Source organism: Poecile atricapillus, chromosome 21, assembly GCF_030490865.1.
Source record: "Poecile atricapillus isolate bPoeAtr1 chromosome 21, bPoeAtr1.hap1, whole genome shotgun sequence".
Classification (NCBI taxonomy): Eukaryota; Metazoa; Chordata; class Aves; order Passeriformes; family Paridae; genus Poecile; species Poecile atricapillus.
Genome location: NC_081269.1, coordinates 8,287,021 through 8,309,146, shown reverse-complemented (window position 1 = coordinate 8,309,146; position 22,126 = coordinate 8,287,021). Strand labels below are relative to the sequence as shown.

Sequence of the window (22,126 nt, the reverse complement as noted above, 5' to 3'; positions counted from 1 at the left end):
TCCCTCAGACAGATGACAGTGACAAGACAGACACAAATCCACGACTCTAATTAATAGTTCTGTAGGAGGTTTTCAAACCAGATTGTCTTCTTAATATACTGAATTTCTTAAAAATACTGCTACTCCTTTCAACTCTCCATGAAGAACAAATGTGCTGCAATGTCTACATGAGACTGGTACTCAATGGCATCCCAGTGATGCAGGCCCTCCTCTCAGCCACCTCAGGACCAGAGCCCAGAGAAGTTGGGGTTCTCCTGGCGTTGTTCAGCTCTGCCTAAAGATGTCTGAGACATGAAAATGCCTGCTCCATTAAAAGGACACCAGAATTGCAATAATCCTTCCTTACACACCAGGAGAAATGTCGGAAGCTAACAGCACCAAAATTTTAGGGCTATTGTTAATCCATGAGTTCTCATGGATGCAATGGTTGTTAGCCTTGCCTACAGCTTTCATCCTCAGGTTCTTGCCCCACTGAGTTTTACATTTTCATGCTCCCAGGGACTGTCCATTCAGCAGATTCTGTCAAGCATTTGAAGGGCAAAATACATCACCCTTATTACCAACCTTAAGCAGTGAACAGAACCCTGCTGTTGGTTTATCAGGAGTTTTCTGATCTAGGGGAAGTAATCATCTCCTGTTTGAATTTAATTCTGGTAAATAAAATCATTAGGTTTGTTTGCTTTTGGTCCATTCTACACTGAAATAATTTTGAGACCCAATCTCCTGCCCAACAACAAATCAAGGCCATAAAACCCCTCATGTTCATTTAGCTTCCCAGTAGGACTGTATTTATTCACCTTTCTAAGAGCAGATTTCACAACCAATATGCCCATGCATCACAATGAAGTAATCTGTAGGCACCCATAGGACAAATGGAATGTTACAAAGACCAGTGAGAAAAGAAAGGCTCTTTCTTACCTGTCTGTAACAAGCCAGCCCCACTGTCCTTGACTCCAAAGTGCTGCTGGATGTCTAGTAACACACCTACAAGGAAAACAGAATATGCTCAGTGCCTTCAGCCTTTGAAAAGCATTCAACTCAAACCTTTTGTGACACATCAGCAAAGCTTCAAATTCCAGTTTAAACACATAACTTCTAAAGGTTGCACTTTTTTTTCTCCCTATATATGCACACTCAGTAATTTTGGGCTATGACAATAAAAGCAGAGGGGGGCAGATGTAACATCATTCAATGAGCTTGGGAATGAAATCCTCATGAATGGAAACTGGTCTTTCTTTTCTACTTAAGTAAGATCAGGCTTTTCTTTTTGTGTGTTTTTTGCATAATCCAAACCTCTTACTTCTGTTATTTCACAGAAATACAGGGAAACTGATTGTGCACCTAAGGTGCTTCAAATGGCTCAACAAGAGAGACAGATTGAATCCAAGACAAGTTTTAACAAATCTCTGCTGGGAGGAGATATGACAGATTGACAGCAATGATGAAAGATTTCATATTTAACTAGTTCTAGAGAGTTTTTACTTTCAAAGCAAATATAAAAAATATATTTAAAAATACCTTAATAAAGGTGGGTAAGTGACCTGATGCTCAGATTTAAAGCAACTACAAGCAGAACCAAACCACATCTTGTGTCTTCCTTGAACCCAAATATATTAATTGGCACAAGCAAAATTAACAGGTTTTGAAATATTTACACATTCAACTAGATTTAACTAGATTTTTTTAGTACCAACCATTTTGACACATGTAATGTCAGATATATGGGACAGCCATGTTTTTGTAACCAACAAATCAACAGGAAAACCCAGAGCAGATATATAATAACTCATTTGGGGGCACACAGCTTTGCCAAGCTGTACATGGTCCAAGGGTCTCAGCCTGAATATTTGTCAGTGGTCTAAATAACCAGCATCTGATTTCCTGGGTCTGTTGCTCTCTTTAGATCTGGGACTTCCTTATCTTCCCCAAACCTGAGGATATGTAAGTTTCATTTTTAAAAATAAGAAAACCATTCTCTAACTACACTGAACATCCACAGAAGTTCACCTCCAGCTCTAATTCTGGTCCAAAGCTTTATCCAAAGTTATCCTTCTCATCTCTGCAGGTTACAGAAATCAACTGAGCACCAACCTGAATCACTCACCATAAATGTCCTAGCTTTTGGGACTGCCAGGATCACACTAAATGACAAACACAGAGAGATAAAAGGCCCAGAGATAACTATTCCCAGAAGACATCTGGGACAATGCCAAGGGAACAGTCATAAATTAAAGATACTAAAGGAAAAGAAGAAGATGGAGAGAAGGAAAGAAAAAGCAAGAAAGCTTATTTGAGCTATTCTGTACTACTTGTACATCAGCGTTTACTCAGGACAGCATTCAGGTGGGCTTCAGGACTCAATATCTGCCCAGAAACATTAGTTCAACCTCCTGTAACAACTCCCCTACTCATCAGGCTGTTTAGCCCCAAACAAGAAGGCTGAGGGTGGGGAAGGGTGTGAACTTAATTAATGTATGTCATTACTGAAAAAAGGGGGTAGATGCAGAGCCAGGCCCTTCACACTGGTGCCCAGTTGAAGAGGGAAAGGGCAACAACTGAAATCCAGAAAATTCCATTTAAACATAAGAAAATGCATTTTTACTGTGAGGGAGGTCAAGCATGGATGTTCAGAGAAGTTGTGGGTTCCCCATCCCAGGAGATATCTGAAACCCAACAGGACACAGTCCTGTGCAACCTGCTTTAGCTGACCCTCCTTTTAGCAGGGGCCTTGGATTAGATGATCTCCAGAGGTCACTTCTGACCTCAATTATTCTGTGATTCTATAATTTTCTGAATTAAGTGCCTGATTACATCCATCCTGACACAGTGTTCCCCTGGCCTTTCCTTTCCTTTGGAACATTGCTGTCTACTACAGTTTCAACAGGAATTTATTTGCTTTCTCTTTGATGGCAGATTTAACTCCATTTACAAAGTGTCCTGGTATTTCTTGACTGTGCTTCCCTAGTTTGCTCCATTAACAACTGATTTACAATTAACATTATCCAGGTAGCAACTGAAGAACAAAAATAAATTTGCATTTTCCTAGTAAACCCCTCTGTGGTTGTAGCTGACTTCCCTGCTCGCCTTGGTGTTCTACCCTTCCACAAAAAAAAAAAATGTTTCCCATGCAAGAAACTTAGAAACCTCACTGAGTTTAACCAGCTCTGAGCACTTTGTGCTCCAGTACTGCCTGGTCCCAGACTCTCCACATCAGGCAAAGCTCAATAAGCCAAAACAACTCCTATAATCTCAATTTTAGGGACAATAAACACATCAACATCCTCAAGAACAATGTGGAAGAATGGAGGAAATACTGAGTATGGTATTTTCTCATGCTCTCTTATCACTCAGTCATGATGCACAGAAATGAAATATCCTACTCATTGCAAGCTGAGCAGGGGCTTGGACTAGACGGAATATATTCCATGAGGGAATACACACACATGTCGAGAGCTCCATCCAGCACCCCAAAGGATGGCTCTCCTGCCTTCAGCCATGACAGAATTCCAAAGAGGTGCATTAAACTTCTAGAAGTGATGAGAAGCAGGAGCCTGGGATGTGATGGAAAACAGACTGTTATGGATTTGCATCAGAAACCTGAACAGAAAGTAGAGGGGAATATAATGGTGCCTACACAACAAAGCAGAGGAGAGTTTCCAGTTTGTGACAAGTTATTTGTCCAGTGACAGTGGTTTTGCAGTCCTACAGACCATAATGAGTTTTACAAGCTTGAACTCCTGTAGCCACAAATGAAATACATTTAGGACACAGACATGCAGACACTTGGATTAATCCTACAATTTCATCCTGGTGCTGGAGAGGAAAGTGGGTTCTGTGGAGAGCCACTGCAACAGGACAATGTGGAACCACAATTATAAGTCTTGTGTGACCTTGGAAGAAGGTCTCAGATGATTAAGAGAGATCTGCATGTCTAATTGGCATGGATTTCCTACTCCAAGTTATTTTATATTCTTTTTGGACTACAGGTGTTTTGATTTGGGTTTAAAGCATTAAATTAGAAGCAACAGAAGGCAGATGATGCAACACACCTATGAAGTGATAGTAGTTCTCTGCTGTGGGAGTTTTCCTGCTCAGCCACTCACCTGGGAAGACACTCCTCCTCTCTTAAATTCACTCAGCTCTGTTTCCACCTCACTGTGGCAATGACTCACCCCAGAATTTAATAAGATTTAGGGATACAATTAAGCAATGATAGACCAGGGGAGAATACAGGAAAATGATAGAGCTTTTGACTTTCCCTTCTGCTTCTAGATGATGGGAAGGGAGAGAGCTGGAGCCAGGCTCCAGACAATAACCACATTGCTTGCAGTGCTGTGTCTCACAGCACCTGATGCAACCCACGAGGTGGCAAAGCTTTTCTTGGATTAAAGCTCATACCTATGACCCAAGAGGATCTCAGAATAGCCAAGAGCAGCCAGCCAAGGCACCAGTCCTCCTGAGAACCTCTCTGGAGGGCTGCTGGCCATTTGGGATGTCTGTATGATTACATGGCACCTATTATTTCTTAAGCACATTCTGTATTTCCAGGACTGAGCAAACGTACAGGAAACATGGTGCCAATCTCCCAGAGCATCTCAGCAGCTGAACCAGATGCAGTTAATGCTGATGTAGATTTGGAAATCAGTGAGATGAAACACAGGCAGCACCCAGCCAGGAGTGCTGATCAGGATGGGCACAGGGACAGGATGCAGAGGAGCCCAGACAGAAGAGCAGAGAGTGGTTACTACAGACATCTCTAGGGGACTTTTACCAGCCTAATGTCTGAGCTCCTGACAGACACCAAGACACATCAGACTTGTGGGGACTGGGAATGAAGAGGACTTTAGGAGCAATCTGGGGGATAAAAGGAGCGCTACAGATAGAGAGGGATGTGACTGACCTCACACACTCCCAGTGTCAGAGGGTTTCTAGGGTGCTGCTGATATGTTTAATGGCCATTTCAGTGATTGTAAAAGTGATTGTAAAAGACCTGATTCTGAGGCTTTTGGAATGCAAATCCACATTCAATGGCCCAGGTTATCTTTGTTTTAGGGGAAATACTTCGGGAAAGCCAGACTTTCCTGGAAGCATGCAGTTCACACTTCACACAGGGAGATAGGTGGTACAGATGAGGCATGAGGCAAGCTGCTTGCCTAGATAGGTTTTGTGTCCCTGATTTGATCTACAACAAATCAAAAGCTGCAGGATTCTACGTGGGCTCTTCACCAAATACTGCTGCCTGTATATATCACCACAATAAGAAACAGTGTCCATAAGCTAAACCACAGTGAAATGACAATTTCAAAGGAAAGAGACATTAGAGGTTCCCTAGGACAGCCCCATTTTCCAGTCACCGAAACAAAACATCATGATTTGCCTTCAAACTGCTTCCAAGGCAGGTGCAAAATGTAGAGTTGGCATGTGCACAGAGTGCAGAGCTACAGGTTTGCAGCTCACATTCTTTAAATATTGTGTGTGTGTGCTGCAACACCACTGGCCAACATACCTACTTACTTAAGAAAGCATGTTCATTTTTAAAGGCATTTTTTAATGGAGAAAATTGATGGTGCTTGAAAGGAACATGGTTTTCCACAGGATACAGGATGTGTGTCCCTAGCACCCTCCTTCCTGCCCCACTGCAGGTCTGGACCTCTCTTTAGGGAGCCCAGATTCACACTCCCAATTCCCTGAGAGCCAGCACAGACTCTGTAATGACAATACTGTTTCTTCTTCCTATTTACATCACTTCCTTATAAAGGCATTTTCTTCCCAGACTGTGGTCCCTGGTATTTCCAGGACCAGCTTCCTCAGGAGGAGGTAGCTAAGCAGGGGTAACCAAGTCCTGGCCTTGTATCCATTAAAGACACAAACCACCTTCCTCCCATCAGGTTCTTCCTCATGCCTGCAGCCATATTCAACCTCCTTCAAATAAAGCATTAAGGAGGCAGAGGAGTGGTTCAACACACCTGTCTCTTCAGAGACATGTGAAAAGATTAGGTGGAGAGAAGTTTATTCTGAAGTCTCTGTGATTATATCTTCACTGCAACCCCAAGGTGTAGCAGCAGTTCACACACTGATCCCTGAGCTTCAAACGAGCTGCTTCAGCTCAGCCACCCACCAGCTATTAAACACCAGCGTCACAATTTGAGCCCTATTTAAATATTCAGCTGCAGAAAACCACCATGGTAGCCCTACTGATATTTGTACCTCAAGATAAATTCCCATTGCTGCCAGAACTCGCAAGTCTAGAATATAAATGCAGAACTACCTTCATTGGATTGCCATGAAAGCATTCCCTGCCTGCTCTTCAAGTACAGATAAATGCCTGGTGACATCTGGCTTGAAAACATTGACAGGAGCTTCCTTAGGACATAAACACCAACTTTCCTTCTGCAAAACTAGTTTCCACTGTTGCATGACATGACAATACACAGTAGTGAAACAGTCTTTGGTTTTGAAATAATGCTGCAGGATTAAAAAGAAACAAACAAAACAAACCCAGCAATTACACAAATCAAAACAAGGGTTTCCTAAGATCTGCTCACACTGGAATGCATGAAACTTGTGACCTAGAAAGCACTGAAAAGCAGCTGCCAACACCCACAGCAGCGTCCTTAGGAAAGGGTTTCCCTGAGTAATAGCTGGGAAGAGACAATCACAGCAGCTTGAGCTAAAGATCAGAGTGAGCCAGGGTCCTGATGTCATTCACAGGACATGAAACAGTTGCTTAAAAATCACAGAAAGAACACAGAATATCCTGAGCTGGAAGGAACCCACAGGGATCATCAGTCCAGCCCCTGGCCCTGCACAGACACCCCAACAATCCCACCCTGTGCTCAGCAGCACTGTCCAAATGCTCTGGAGCTCTGGCAGCCCTGGGGCTGTACCCACTGCCCTGGGGAGCCTGGGCAGTGCCAGCAACCTTTGGGGGAAGAAGGTTCTCCTGATACCCAGCATAAACCTCCCCTGACAAAGCTCCAGCCATTTCCTAACAAAATCCCAGAGAAGTGTGAGAGTTCAAAGCCTTCACAGGCACTGAGAGCCTCCCACTACCTGCAGAAGGTGATGAGGTGGAGGTTTGTCTCAGTGTTGACTGTCAGGACACAGCAGAGGAATTTCTGCTCACTTGAAGCAGCATTTGCAGTGGGTTTTTGGAAGGACAGGTGCTGTGAGCTCTGCAAAGCATGCACTACTGCTTGGGAAATGAAATAGAAATGCCTGTCTGAGGTGACATTCCTATTCTGAATCAAAACCAATGTTATCCTTGGAGACTCACGCCACCTGTCACACCCACTTTTTCCATTCAATGTTTTTGTCATTATTATAGTATCAGTGGGGAAGTATCTGAGCTATTCATTTATTCATTCACTCCCAAAGGCTACTACTGCCTTACCTGCATAGCATGTAACAAGTAATTAAGCATCAGGAGAAAAAAAAAAAAAAAAAAAGGAATGTGATTAATCAAGAACATGGAGAAGTATATTAAAAAAGCAACTTCTTACTCTGGCAGTAATAAATGATGGTTTCTCTAACACAGCTCAAACTCCACTGTAATGTGGTATGCAAAGTCTGAGCACAAAATTGCCTGCAAGACTGGGAGGCGATAAAAAAGTTCATCAGGTGTAGAATCGATTAACACAAGGCATCATTAACACAGGGTCAGGGCATCTAGGGAAGGCAGCACAGGACAGCCAGTCCTGTTGGGATTAAAAAAAACCCAAACAAACAAAGCAAACAGGAGTTTGAATGCAACCATGGCTGCCAAATGCTGAATGCCTCATTGGTAAACCCACACCCTAATCAAATCCTTCATCTCCTTAATTACAGTGTATGTCTGTTCCCAGGACTATGGCTGGGAAGGATGTCCTTGTCAAAGAGGGAACATGGGATACTCGGCCAGCATGAAACAAAGAGCTTAAATAAATTCCAAAACATTGAAGATTTTCCATTTCTGACCCATTGCAACAACAGCTCTCAGCAGTAAGACTTAAAAATGATATGGGACAAATGTGAGGAGAAGCTCACAGTGTCACTTCACTGTCCTCTCCACCTGGGACACAGCTCCCTACAAGGAGATCCCTGATTTCACCCCTGCCTCATCTCACTTGCAGACTCCTGCTTAGCCTATCTTAATCAGCCTGGCAGCTCCCACAAGCCAAGGGAAGACTTCAATTAGAGATAAGTGACAGGATTTGGCCCAAAGGACAGACTAAAATGAGCTGGCACCTAGACCTGAACTTAAAACCAAACTTATTCATTGAGTCTTGGAACAATTCCTTTATGTGGAATGGGAAAAATCAGAAGATTTTACAAATCTGAAAAACCAACAGAAACTGAAGTGGTAGCTGAGGTTTATATTAGTCATCTGAAAGGACAAGAATCATTAACAGCTCTCAGACAATGCTGAGGCCAGACCTTTCTCCCACACCCAGCATCTCTAGCTCAGGACTCAGCTTAGACCCAATTTCTGGTGTTTTTTATCTCATGCAAACACAGAATGAAACACAGTCTTTACCAGAGGAAAAAGCTACTCTTGGGATATTTTAGATCTAAGGAGCAGCCTCGCCAGATTTTCACATCAAAGAGGAGAGCCTGAAAAAATAATGTTATTATTTCAATTATTCAAATCTCAGAAAATTCAGATACTCCCCCAATTCACATTCTCCTCCAATTCACATTCTCCTCGTGGACTCTGTAGCAGAAAAAATTGGGTCTGCCACCAAAAGCTTTACTTGTCTTCTGCCTTTCTAATCTTTAGACAAGACTAACAAGTTGAGCTAATTCATGCAGTGAAACATATCTCAGAGACTTTGTAAATGAACTAATTAAAATAAATAAAACCAGTATGGATAATGATAGAGCAAATCAAGTGCATATGAATTCAGTCAGTGACTCACTGCTCCCTTGTTTTCCTTATTGGAAAACTTGGCTTATCACCATACCGGGGTGACGGTGAGTCAGGAAACTGGCATGAGCCACAAATTGCAAGGAAATTAAAATAAATATCTACAAAATCTCTTTTTGGACAGATTTTGGAGATTTTTGCTGGCTCTGTATGGATGTGGTTATGGACTTCACAGTTCTAACCTCATGGTTTTCTGACTAGATAAAATCAAGAAAGGAAAGACACATTTATGAGTTCTGGGCTCTTGTTCTCAGAATCAGTTTGATGCCATTACTTTTATAAAAGTATGTATTTTAACCAAATACGTTTGAAGCATATTACCATATTCTACTGAATGCTTGATACTACCTTATCAAGTAAATAGGTGGGTATTAATCACTTGGAACCAGTCAAAGCACATGCAACTATTTTAACAGCACTAAACTGAGAACTAAAAGTGTGCATGGCATGAGGGTAACAGTTCTAAACCCAAGTCTATGCAAGCACAAGCACTTTGCTGCCATCTCACTCACTCAGACCATGAGAACTTGCTCTGTTACACCTTCTGACACACCACCTTTGTGGATTTGAGGTTTTCAGGCAGGTTGGGAACACAAATCCCTCCAAAAAGCCTGGGCTATTATGGGCACTTCTATGTACAAGCAGCTATACATAGATGGAGTTCATTGATATTATTTCACAATAATACAATTCAATTCAAACTGTTAAACTAAAAAAAAGTCAGAAACACAAAAAAAATCAAATTTCAAGGTTGTGGAGGTGAAAGGAAGAAAGCCTCAATGTTCTCTAGTTCCACACTCTAGCAAGTGAGGGGTTTTTACCCACTTCCTTTTCTCCTACAGCCATGCACATTTCTGTGACACAGGAGACTGAATGAACAACTGGGGTAATTAGTGACTGATGTCTTACAGCAGATGACAGCTAATTTCTCCAGTTAAGAAGATTTCTATCAAATCTGTAGAAATGTGCACTCAGATTGGACATACTTCCAAGTGACTGCATCTCATCTCTCATTTGCATTTTGCTTCTGCTTGGCAATGCCTCGGAGCTATTTTGGAACATCACAAGCTGTCCAGGGCACATTGGTATATTGTATGTAATTGTAAGGAGCTTCCTATTCTTTTTTACTGCAAAGAATGTTTTACAAAATGCAAGTGAGATGCCAGATGCAGAGGTACCTTGTACAGAGTGATCTGCAGAAGAGCAGCAGCCAGGAGCAAAGCAGCCCATCAGGGAATGTCAGGCACATTCCAGGCAGGTTTCTGCAGTACACGACTGTCAGATTTCTCAGACATCCTCTGTCATGGTCCTGGGCTAACAAAGAGCTCTTGTCACCAGCTTGATACCAGTACAGGGGTGGAAGAGCACATCTCCAGTGCTCCTGCACACTGATTTTCACAAGTGGTTGTGCAATGTTAATGTCCATGACACAAATCTCCCTCTGTGACCTAGATCTGGACAGGCTCGTGAGGCTTTAAGTGCACAAGCAGGAAAAGCTGGAATTGTCTATAGTATCTCTCCCACAGATTAAAACCTGGATAAAACTGTGATACAAACTTGGTGCTGCCACCCACAAGACAACAGGAAATCTGGAAAAGAATCCAAAGCCCCACTGTTTTAAGTAGCTACCTAAACCTTGTTTAAAATCCCAGATGAAGAGGTTTTTAGACTCAGATAAAAATACTTACCCCAACTTTAGTAATTCCAGAATATAGGATTAGATATGTCTTAGACATATGCCTTAAACACCCCTGAGACTCTGCTGCTGAACAGATTAAAACACCTTTCCCTGAGCACAAAGCAATGTGACACTCATGCATTTATCTCCCACAGAAACACACTGAGTGTTTTTATTTCACTCTGGGTCCTGGTCAGGCTGTGCCAGGTCACAACTGAGTATGATGCCCAACTGTCCATTAGTTATTCTAAGCAAAGTGTCTTTAAATGACAAAGCAAGTGGCTTTGTACAGGTAATTAGTAAGAGCACACAGGTATTCAAAGATTTATATAGGGGACAAAAGCTTGTTAAGGAACCCACAGCTTACCCATAGCACTATTAGAGAAAATAAACCAGCTCAGGAATTATCACAGGAGATATTTAAATGCATTGGTCTAGCTTCTTCAAATGGTCTAGTAGAGAATTTACTATGTTCTACAATAGGTCCATAGCTGATATAGCAAAAATCTGTGGATAAAACCTTATACCTGCATGAGAGTGTGTACTCAGATGAGAATAGGGGACACTAAAATAAGCATGACAACACGGACTTCTCCAGCACTGGAAGGAGTCAGAGGTGGGGGCATGTGGCTATAGTGATACCAGGAATTCATCACAGCACAAAAAGGACCTGTCCTGTTGTTTTCATAGAGTGTTTTATTCAGTGCAAGTTGCAGCAGTTTCTGGAGCTAAAACACCCTTCCCAGCAAGTTTTTTGATTTTGCCAAGCTGCACTGCCACAGGATCTCCATGAGAAGGGCTGTGGTAACAGGACAGCGATGCACACCCCTAGATGACAGAGCAAAACCTGAATTCAATCCTGAATTAGGAGACAGGGCTGCTCTGTTCTCAATCCTCACACTACATCACTATTTAACCTTGGGTACTTGATCATGCAGAATTTCAGAGCCTGCATTAGCCTAATGAAGATAATAACAATAATCATGTGTGTCACAGATACAGTTGGGCTTGGTTATTATGTTCTCATGAAGTGCTTGGAAGAGCCCCAGATGAAAGGGAAATTAGGAGAAGGAAGATTAATTATAAGATGTGTATCCCAAATAAAAACCAGACAGGAACATTGTTGTTGCTGTTATTAGTGGAGAGTCTGTCTGATTTAGGCCAGCTTTAATTACTCTGTTGGTAAAGCAGACCCATTTTAACCACTTTCCACGTTCAAATTTTATTTGTAGATGGTGGGTAGGTGATAAAGGCTGCTGAGCTTCTGATACTGCAGACATAAAGGCCTTTGATTGAAGGTCTGATTTCAAAGTAACCACTGTCTGTGATATGACAGATCTGCCTGTGTTTTTACTGTTGTGAGGCAAACCAAGGAACCAAAAGTTTACTGCCACTCTGAAGGAAAAGACCAGGATTGAAGAAAAGGAAACATTTCCTGTGGCTAAACACACCATAGTGAGTATAGTCATACTGGGAAACATTACATCAAAATTATATTAACAAGCACTTGGGTATTTAACAAAAACCTGTGCAAATGGAAACATCTTTTCTACATTGATTTTGTCTCAGGAAGTACCAAGTATTTCTCATTTGGGTTAATATCTTTGCCTGTTTCAACATGGGGAAAGGCACAGTGATACACTGTCTTGGTTTAGGGTAAATCTGGGAGAGAACAGATCTAACTGAGCAGCACAGCCCAGAGACCCCAGTCTTTCCCCAAGCTTCAGCCTGGCCTGCTCTCCCCTGGAGCTGCTTTCCTCCTCTGCCAGATTAACCCTTTTTTCTCCTGCAGCATGCTAAGAGCATCCCAGAGATCCCAGAATCACTGAAGATGGAAAAGACATCCCAGATCATGGAATTCAACCTGGGCCTGATTCCCACCTTGTCCCCAGCCCAGAGTGCCACCTCCAGTCATTCCTTGGGCACATCCAGGGATGGGGACTCCAAGCCTCCCTGGGCAGCTCCTTCCAATGCCTGACCACCTTTTCCATGGAGAAATTCCTGCTGCTGTCCACCCCGAGCCTCCCCTGGTCCAGCCTGAGGCCGTTCCCTCTCCTCCTGTCCCTGTTCCCTGGGAGCAGAGCCCGATCCCCCGACTGTCCCCTCCTGTCAGGGAGTTGTGCAGAGCCAGAAGGGCCACCTGAGCCTCCTTTTCTCCAGGCTGAGTCCCCTTCCCAGCTCTCTCAGCCATTCCTCAAATTATTCACTCTCCAGACCCTTCCCCAGCTCTGCTGCCCTTCTCTGGACACACTGCAGCCCCTCAATGAATGCCAAACTTAAATTCAACATCATCCAGTGACAAATACAGCTCCAACTCTAACTTCATTGTGATACCAAATTTCATTAAATATCCCTTGGGGTATTGAGTAATGAATTTCCTAAAAAATAGATGAGTACAGGAACCTGGGAAAAAATTAATAATTGCACATTCTTTCCAGGACACACAGACTCCTTGCTTTCACCTTGCATAGAAAGTTTTCAGGTTTTTTAAAAAAAGAGGGTGGCATGGAATCCTTCATTTCTCAAGAACCAGATTTTTGAAAATTGCTGTCAGCAGGCCACCTACACCTTAATTTGTGATAATTAACAATGCAGTAGAAGAAATAAAGGACATGGCCTCCACTTGTTTCAGGAGACACTGCAATACAGCTAAAGAAGGAGTTTCACCCCTTAACTATAAACAGCAGAAGGCTCTAATTTGTTCAGCTTCTGCTCATGAAATGTGCATTAATTCCTTAATGACAGGTGCACCTTGGAGTCAGGACAGCTAATCACTAGATCAGGAGTTAACCACAGTACAGGGCTCAGAGAAGCCCACATCTTTTTCAAAGAAAGCCTTGGCAAGGTCCTACAAGCCAGATCACAGCAAGTTTATAGCAAAAGGTTATTTCCTAAAAGTAGAACTAATGATCCCTGTTTTTCTATGGCATTATGCTTGAGACAGCAATCTCCAGGCTTTTTCAGAGGTGGTGGATATTCAAAATCTTTTGCCTTGGTGGTTTCTTTCACACCTCATAAACATTAAGCTCATCTTACAGGGACTCCCTCCTTTCCCTGGCTCCAAATGTCTCGGAAACCTCCAGCAGTATTGTATCATGAAGAAGTCTTCCTTCAGTTGTGGCCAAAATTGCCAATGGATGAAAACAGTTGGGGAGGAAGAGAATAATGAATAATCCAGAGAGAGACCAACTTACAAAATACTCTCTGTTTAAAAGAAACTGCTTCCATTGCAGTTCACGTCTCCATTTACTGGAATTGCTGAAGTTCTCTTATTTTCTCTTCCACATTCTCTCCCATAGTGACTTTTCTGTATCAGAACTGCCATCTGCATTACAGGTCCAGAGTCAGCCATAGCAGCTCCTCCTCTCCATACAGAAGCAAACCAGCAGTATTACTCCACTGCATCTATAAACTTGGAAATGTGTATATTGTCCGTTGTCTCTTACAACTCTCTCTTCTGTTAATCAACACTGTCAGTCATTTAGTAAGATAAACACCACATAACTTTGGTGGTGGTTGGATTTTGGGGTAGTTCTTAATTCCCATTCCTTATCTCAGGATGTTATATAAGAAGTAGAAACCTGTTAAATCTTCAGAGATAACCAAGATCAGTGACAGGTGCTGCACACAAGGGACTAACACTGAAATAGAGCAAACAGAGTCTTTCCCTGCCTACCCAAACCCTTATTTTGCACAGAAATACCTAAACAGCTGAAGAGACGGGGTCAAGAAGAACATGCTTAGCCATCAAATGGAACACAAAAGGCAGAGCTTTGATGAAGAAGCTGTTGGTGTCCTGTGAACTTCCATTCTCACTGAGAGAAGAAAAAGAAAAGCTCATTTCAAAAGTAAAAGGCAACTCAGTTCTAAATCTGGACAGTCAGTAATCCATACACTACTCCTGAACTTCAGTCACTGGTATCAAAGACACTTCTTTCAGGAAACACATCAATCCTTTTGTTCATTTACTCTTGAGTTAGACATGAAGCAGAAAATAAAGCACCTGAGTTGTATGCCCATTAGAGTGCTGCATATATTCAGTGGAGGAAATAAAAACAGTGCCAGTCTGAAGCAGAAGGGATAACCAGCCTCAGTGCTGTTTGGGTTGTGTGTATTGAAAGCAGTGCACAGTATTGCAAAATGTTTGTGTGCTCAGTAAATCTACAGTAAATGAGGATTCAGGAAGTACTGCAAACTCTGAGCACCAAAATTGATACCATCAGATTAAGTGATTATTGGATATAAGAAACTCTGTGTCAAGCATTCTGCTGTGCATGTTGCAGGTGGAGAGTAAGCTTAAGATCTTGCCAAGGTGTGGCATGTCCCACAGCCTTTATCCTGCTCCTGCCATAGGCTGGAATCATGCCTGGCTCCCTCATGGTGCGTGAGGGGTTTGCTGTTTGTAGAGCACCTGCTGGCCACTGCTCACATCAGTGCCCCTGTGGTGAACGAGGAGTTTGCTCTGGAGAGAAGTGCAGAGCACACCATGGTGCAGATCCAGGTCTCACTGAACGTGTTTGAGCACATATGGGTGGCAGGTAAATCCACGAGCACCTGACAAGATAGACAGGTGAGCTGCCCCAGCACAAAAAGCTGTTTTCAAACAGGCCAGAGCCAAGCTAGTGAGGGCGCTTTCAAGTCAGTCCAACATCCCGCCGTGAGTGCCACCCAAAGCCAACAGATCCATGTGCAGGTCTCAACAGGCACCCAGGTGCCCCCAGGAGGGATGCACTCCACCGAGGGAGCTGCAGCATTCCTCACCAGCCTCCGCACTGGAATGGCTTTCAGCCCAGGCACCAGGAGCAGTTTATTCCCTAAGCTCTCCCCCGCAAGGTATTGGGGATGATGGAAATGAAAACAAGGGAAAATTAATCTTTTTATTAATTTAGAAAGATGCAATTCATGACTCATAGCGAGCTTGTATAAATAATGACATTGTTTAAATCTTATTTGTAATTATACTTAAAGCCAGAGACTTTCAAAGCTGCACTGAGAATAAGGCATCCAACTGTCTAATTTATTGTTATTTTAAGCAGGTACTATATGCCCAAATTCCCTTGGCAGATTATATCTCAGCTTAAGTGTTTTGCTAGAGGTAATTTTCACATGTTCATGACAGCAGCAATGAGAGGAAGGAAATCAAACAAAAGAGAATTCCATCTATGTCATCCAATTTCTTCCTCTCTCTGGCAAGCCTGGAAGTGCTTTGTGCACGACTGAGAAGCTGCACATTCCCTGTGCTCCACCTGGTTTGCCAGGGAAGAGAAAGTGGAAGTGAGGAAGGACCAAATTCAAGTAGTTTGGAGAAGGAAACAAACCAATAGGCTTTATCTGCCATGCAATCTTAGAAAAATGAAAAACTGCTCTTTGTGCTACTTATTCTATGAGGCACCTGTTCATTCATTACAGCAATGGTAATACACAAACTCACAAGTAGATCACCTTGAAAATCTTGTTTCTACTTCTTCAGACAATCCCCAACCACGGACTTAAATTTAATAAGGATCAAAAAATATGTATAGAAAACTAGAAGTTACCAAAGGGGAAAATAATTTGTGCTAATGCATATATAAACCTGGAACAGCAATCTGCCTAGGAAATGAGTCTTATTAACACCTCACTTGAAATACCCATGGCATGCTTGGAGGGCATCTGGTGATCCTCAAGGAAATTGATGCAATTTTGAGGACCTGTCATATAGCTGGTTGATCTGGAAAAGTTGGACAGAGAACAAAAATAGTTAGAGAAGTGCCTAACATCTATCTACTGCTTTTAAATACTTATCATTTGTTGCATGAAATCCAAGATATAGCAAACATATGGAAAATTATCAATCTCCTAATATATTTAACTGCTACTAGCCAGGAGGATCACAGTCACCCATTTATTCAGTACTTAAGTTGGGCTGGGAAAGAGTTACCGTCCATCTTTCCTCAAGACACTCTTTTAACCATGAGAAATTTCTACATGTAAATATAATCAATTCCTAAAATTCTATATTTACTAGGACTGCAGGATATATATTATATATTCAGAAAAAATTATACCCTGAATCAGTTTAACTTTTTTCTTTCACTGCTACTAGGAATCTGGGCTGCTCCTCCCAAAATGAAGAAACTTGCCTTTCGTGTTAACTCAAATTCCATGCAATGGATTTCATTTTTGTTTTGTCTCCTGCTCATTTTGCTCTCACTTTGTGATGGAACTTACACTGAGGAATCAGAGCTGCTCCTTGCACACTGAAACTGAAACCAAATAGAGGAGGTTTTCCTTCTGTGCTCAGAAACGTGATCAGCAGTTTGACTGCCGATGGCCATCATTTAAAAATACACACACACACAACCTTTTCAACCTGGAACTGACTTTCAGTTTCTTTCTTGACTTAGCTGTGTCCCTGTCAGTGTCTGCTACAGGTAAGAAAATACAGCTTGATGTCTTCAATGGCAGAGACTGAAAAATCTCTTGCAATTAATGTATTTTAAATGGCCTATAATTTCAGAGAACATCATTAATTCATCTCCTCACATTTGGGGTCCCAAACTGCTCTTCTCTCTCTTCTGATATGCTACGGGCCCAGAGGAGGACTACAGACAGATATTAAGGGACAATAGACATTAGATGTTAAAAATTCAAGTGTTAGAAATGACAAAGACATTTATCAAATGCAGACAGACACACTCCATCCTACTCCTACCTTCTTTTTTGTATAATTTCCTCCTTTTTATATTGTTACTAATACCATTTTTGGGGAGAGAGGAGGAAAAAATACTCACCTCAGGCATACCACCCTAGGATACTGCAAAAAGAAAAGACTGCATAAAACATCTATAGACAGAAGGTTCCTGCTGTGTGCTGGAGGCAGAATATATATCGCCGTTCAGCTAAATGGTGCAATAGAGAAGTGGAGGAAAACTACAGAAATTGCTTTGAAAACAAAAACAAAAAACTGCTTTCCTGGAGCTATCATCAGGTTTGCTTGTCAGATCGGATGCTTTTTTTCTGTGCTCCATTCAAATGCAAAGAAAATGCTTGAGGAAAATTGCTAGTTCTGATATTTACACCCCTCACATATGCAGCTGGAATGAGGTTTCTGCTGTGGTGGAGCAAGAGCATCAACAAAATAGTCTAAGCCTAATGGCAGTCACACTGCAAGCACTATTTAAACGTATGCAAAGGACTTCTTGATTCCCTGCTACATATTTTCTAGTAAACTTCATGCTTATATAATTTTTAAGTACTTACTTTCAAAGTAAATTTTAAGAAAAAGGGCCAATTAAGATGAGTTTGAAAGTAGAACTGGAGGAAGGAGGTTAATAAAGGTAGGTGGAGAAATCTGTACATGTGGGACTTGGGGAAATGGTGACCTTGGCAGTGCTGGGAATACAGTTAGACCTGATGATCTTAAAGGTCTTTTCCAATCTAAACAATTATATGATTCCCTGAGAAACCTCTCCACTTCAGCAAGGAAAGCAGAAGCTTCACAGTAGTTCCACATAAGGCAAATCTTTCCTGAGTCACTAGAAAACATTTGTTGTGTTTTAGTTTCCATCTGACAGCAGCACACGCTCTGCCTCATGCCATGGCTTTCCAAGGAAAGACTTACAGAATCAGCCCAAATTTTTAGAGAAGTAGGATTTAAGAAATGACATCTCCTGTGAGATTTGGCATTCTCCTTAAAACAGCTGTTTCTGAATGCTTTAAGACTAAGCTCTACAAACCCACATGGTTCTACAAAAAATCCCACAAACAAGAAAAAAAATCAGGCTCCAAATCCAGAATACAACTCTGTCACATCTAAAACCTATTTATCTCTAAGTTTCATAGCAAAATTTAAAGGTCTACTCATTATTGTGGCCCCAGTTGTGGCAGTTATTATCTGTAGGGTATAAATTTCCATCAGACATCAGCACCATATCTTTATTTTTTTGCTAAGAGAAAAATGATGATTCCTGACACAAAAATCTTGCTCAAACATAAGACAACAAGGCCATACATCAATAGAGACACAAATTAAAGGCAAATACAATAAAACAATGCATAATTTCTGTCCCTCTGACAGGTATCCAGAGGTTTAGGTTGGATATTAGGAAACATGTCTTCACTGAAAGGGTTGTCCAGCTCTTGCACAGCTGCCCAGGGCAGTGGTGGAGTCACCATCCCTGGAGGGATTTAACAGATGTGGGGATGTAGCACTTGGGGACATGGCTTAGTGGTGGCCTTGGCTGGGGGAATGGTTGGACTTGATCTTGGAGATCTTCCCCAACCTAGAGGAATCTGTGATTCTATACTGATCAGCTCAAAGCTCTTTTTTATAATATAACTGCTGCAAAACAAACTTGATGTCCACAGAGCTAAAGTAAATAAAATCCTCTGACTTTTGCTTTGTTAACAAAATAGTGCCAGGCCTTAAGGATGTTGTCTGGGGTTTTCCCCCCACAAAAATTTAATTGCCTAATCTTTCTTATCCGATCAGCACAGTGTCCCAGTACTTTGCTTATCAGCTGCTTATTCCCAGAAACCTGCCCTGCCCTGATCCTCTTACTGCTGCTCCCCAAGTCACCTGCCAAAGCAACTACTTGTGTGGCCATGCCCAGAGTAGAGAGGGAGCAAAAGCACCTGGAAGGGAAAGGGAAGAGAAAGGGAGATGTTACTGCATTACTTTCCCCTCCCTGCAGAAAACAATGACTGATTTGCCTTATAAGACAAAATTAGCAATGCTCCTGCCTACAAATATTCCAGGGAGCCTTCAGAAATGACCAGACATATTACTCCAGCTGAAGCATGTCCTAATCCTCACCTCCACTGCTCCAGCTAGATACAGGCTGGTTCCAGAGCCTCCTGAAGTGCTCTTAGTTGCATCAATTTCCTCTTCAAGTCCTTTATAACAACTGATATGTTCTGAAACACATCCATTTCTGTCACAGTACAAGGATTTAAAAGCCCTCCATCAACATATTTTTACTTACAGCCCTTGCCCTCTTTCTCCCTTTCACACACATACTCTCTCTCAGAATAAGCAGGGAAAGCTTCCTGTTTTAATGCACATTTCCATCAGTTGCAAACAAGAGGTGTGAAAGGAAATTAGGCATGCAAGTCAGCTCATTCACAAATTAACTGCCTATTCAATTGCAGGAGCACTGGAAGGCTCTGCCAAATAACAGGAGGTGAGCAGCAGTGCTTTTCTAGCAGCCTGCAAACCACTGGAGCAGGTAGATGACAGATACCTCCATTTCTCTGAGAAGCCATTTCAGGATCAGCTCCTCCTGGTTGCTGCTCCCAGTTTCCAAGCTCAGGGCAGACATCAGCATCATCACCAGCACTACAGTAATAATGATAAACAGCTAACTTACAGGGCCACTGTGAGTACTGATTATTTGGGAGGAGTTTTTATGTGCCAGAGAGCCTTGCTGTGCTAGGTGGGCAAGCAAAGCCAGAGAGGCTGTGCTTAGTTATCCCAGGGCATACAGCAGGTCTGAAGAATGGTGTCCCTGCAAGAAGGGCCACCTGTGTATTCCGTGTGTGCCTGCTGGAGGACTCTGATGTGACTGAGCCTCCCCTCTCTCCTTTTTATCCTTGCTGTCCTGCTGCCAGCACCACTGCCAGGATGCAGCAGCTGAAGAGCACAGAGACTTCTGCAACAGGATCAGCCTCTGTGGGCTCTGTGGTAACACAAACAGCAGCACTTTATGGCAGTGCCCAAAACCAAGCTTGAGCTCTTTGTCCCTTTGCCTATTTATCCTAACACAGGAAAATAAAGTAGTAAAATCTAGATCTCAGTTGTACATATAAACACTGCAACTGCCCTGTGTTCACACTAACCTGAAGAGACTTGAGCCCAGCTATTTTCCTTCCAAACTTGGCATTACTCAACTTTGATCAAGATATGCTTTCCTTTCTGAAACTTTTCGACCCAAAATAAATATTCCTCTTTCACAATTAAATGTCTTTATAGAAACCCACTACTAACATTTCACAGCACATTTGAAAAATAGATGCTTGCAGCCTATCAAGTAAAGCATTTTGCCTAAATTACACACTCTTCTTTCATGAAATTCCAGCATGTGGTTTTGCCTTCTCTCCATCCCTGGGCCTGCACAAGAGAACACTGCAGGCCCATATTCTGCTTCATATTAATCAACATAAAATTAGTTTGTTGAGAAGCAGATAAAGATGGTCAGTCTTAGCATTGAGGGCTGCCAGGGGCAGAGAGATTGAGGTAAAGCCAGTGAAGGAATCCATGCCCACAGCTCTGGCACAGGTGATCTGTGTGCTAAGCAGGGCTCCAGTCCCCTGACAAAACCAGGACAGTGCCCTTGCTGCAATTTCTAACCCTAAATGGAAACAGTACATAATTACTGTATAACCAAAGAGCCTTCCCCAGGCAGTTCAGATTCAAGATGCAGCCATGACTACTTTAGTAAGCATCAAGACTTCAGGAAATTTTAGAGCTGGGCAGAAAAGTAAAACTACCAAGAACTGAAAGTATCTTTGTACTTCGAGACTGACCTGATCCACAGCTTCAGTTACCTCATAAGCCCCTGAAGATCTGAATAGTTGGTTAATTGCATTTACTTGTCATGTCCTCTTACTTGAGATCCATACTAAGGCTATGAGAGTATTAACAGTCATACAGGAGATGCCAAGAGGATAAAACTGATGGAAAAAGCAAACAACAAAGAGTAAGGTTAAATTTCTTTGGACTCTTAAGAAAACCCCAAACCCAACAAAAAAAACCCACCAAAACCAAGATGAAACCCAACTGAAAAGATGAAAACCAGATCAAAGTGCAACTCATACCCATCTCAGCATTTCAAGTTCTGAGATTTGATAAAAAATTATATATCCTTTCAGTTTATGACATAACAGTTAAACACATGGCATAAAATGAAGAGACTGGGTGCTAGCTGAACCTCAAAGCATGCAGCTAATGATTTCAAACTAGCCAAAGGCTCACTGCCATAGCTGATCCTTCCAGCAGCTGAGAGGAATTAAAGAGCAGGGCACATAATTTGGAAAATTCTTGGATTTTCCATAACAAATGCCTCAGAATTGTTCCCAGAGTATCTTGATCTCACATATTGAAGTACTGCAGAGGACAGCCTGTTTCTCCAGCACACCCTTCTGCTGGATGGTTACACTGCTTTCCAAAGGGTACAAACTTTACAGCTAACACACAACCGGGGTGCTGCCTCCACACTCACAGCAGGCACCTCCTGCACTCCTGCTCATCCTCACTGCCTTCCCAGGGCTTTCTGTCCCAGCAAACCCAGAGCTGCTTGTCCTCCCTGCAAGGCAGGAGCCTCTGCCTCCACCAAACAGAGAAAAACCATGCTGAAGAGTTTAGTGTTCAAAATTCCAGCTCAGAAAGAGAGAGCTGCCCATGGCCAACATTTCTAAAGGCAAAATTACAGCATGCGGGAATTACAGATCTGCAGACAAACCAGCAATTTGTGAGGAATTCAAGTCACCAGAAGCGACAAACAAAATTAGATACAGTCTCCTTTTAACCTCATCTCTATTTTAAGAACTTTTTTTTTTTTAAA

General features: G+C 42.3%; 1 protein-coding gene across 1 annotated transcript in view; it reads right to left on the bottom strand.

Annotated features, from left to right (window-relative positions):
* Positions 1-22,126, bottom strand: part of LOC131586974 (sphingosine-1-phosphate transporter SPNS2-like) — a 118,544-nt gene that overhangs the window by 82,210 nt on the left and 14,208 nt on the right. Inside the window, exon 2 of the mRNA XM_058854354.1 lies at positions 919-984. Within this exon, the coding sequence (XP_058710337.1) occupies positions 919-984 (66 nt within the window). The remainder of the gene's footprint in view (positions 1-918; positions 985-22,126) is intronic.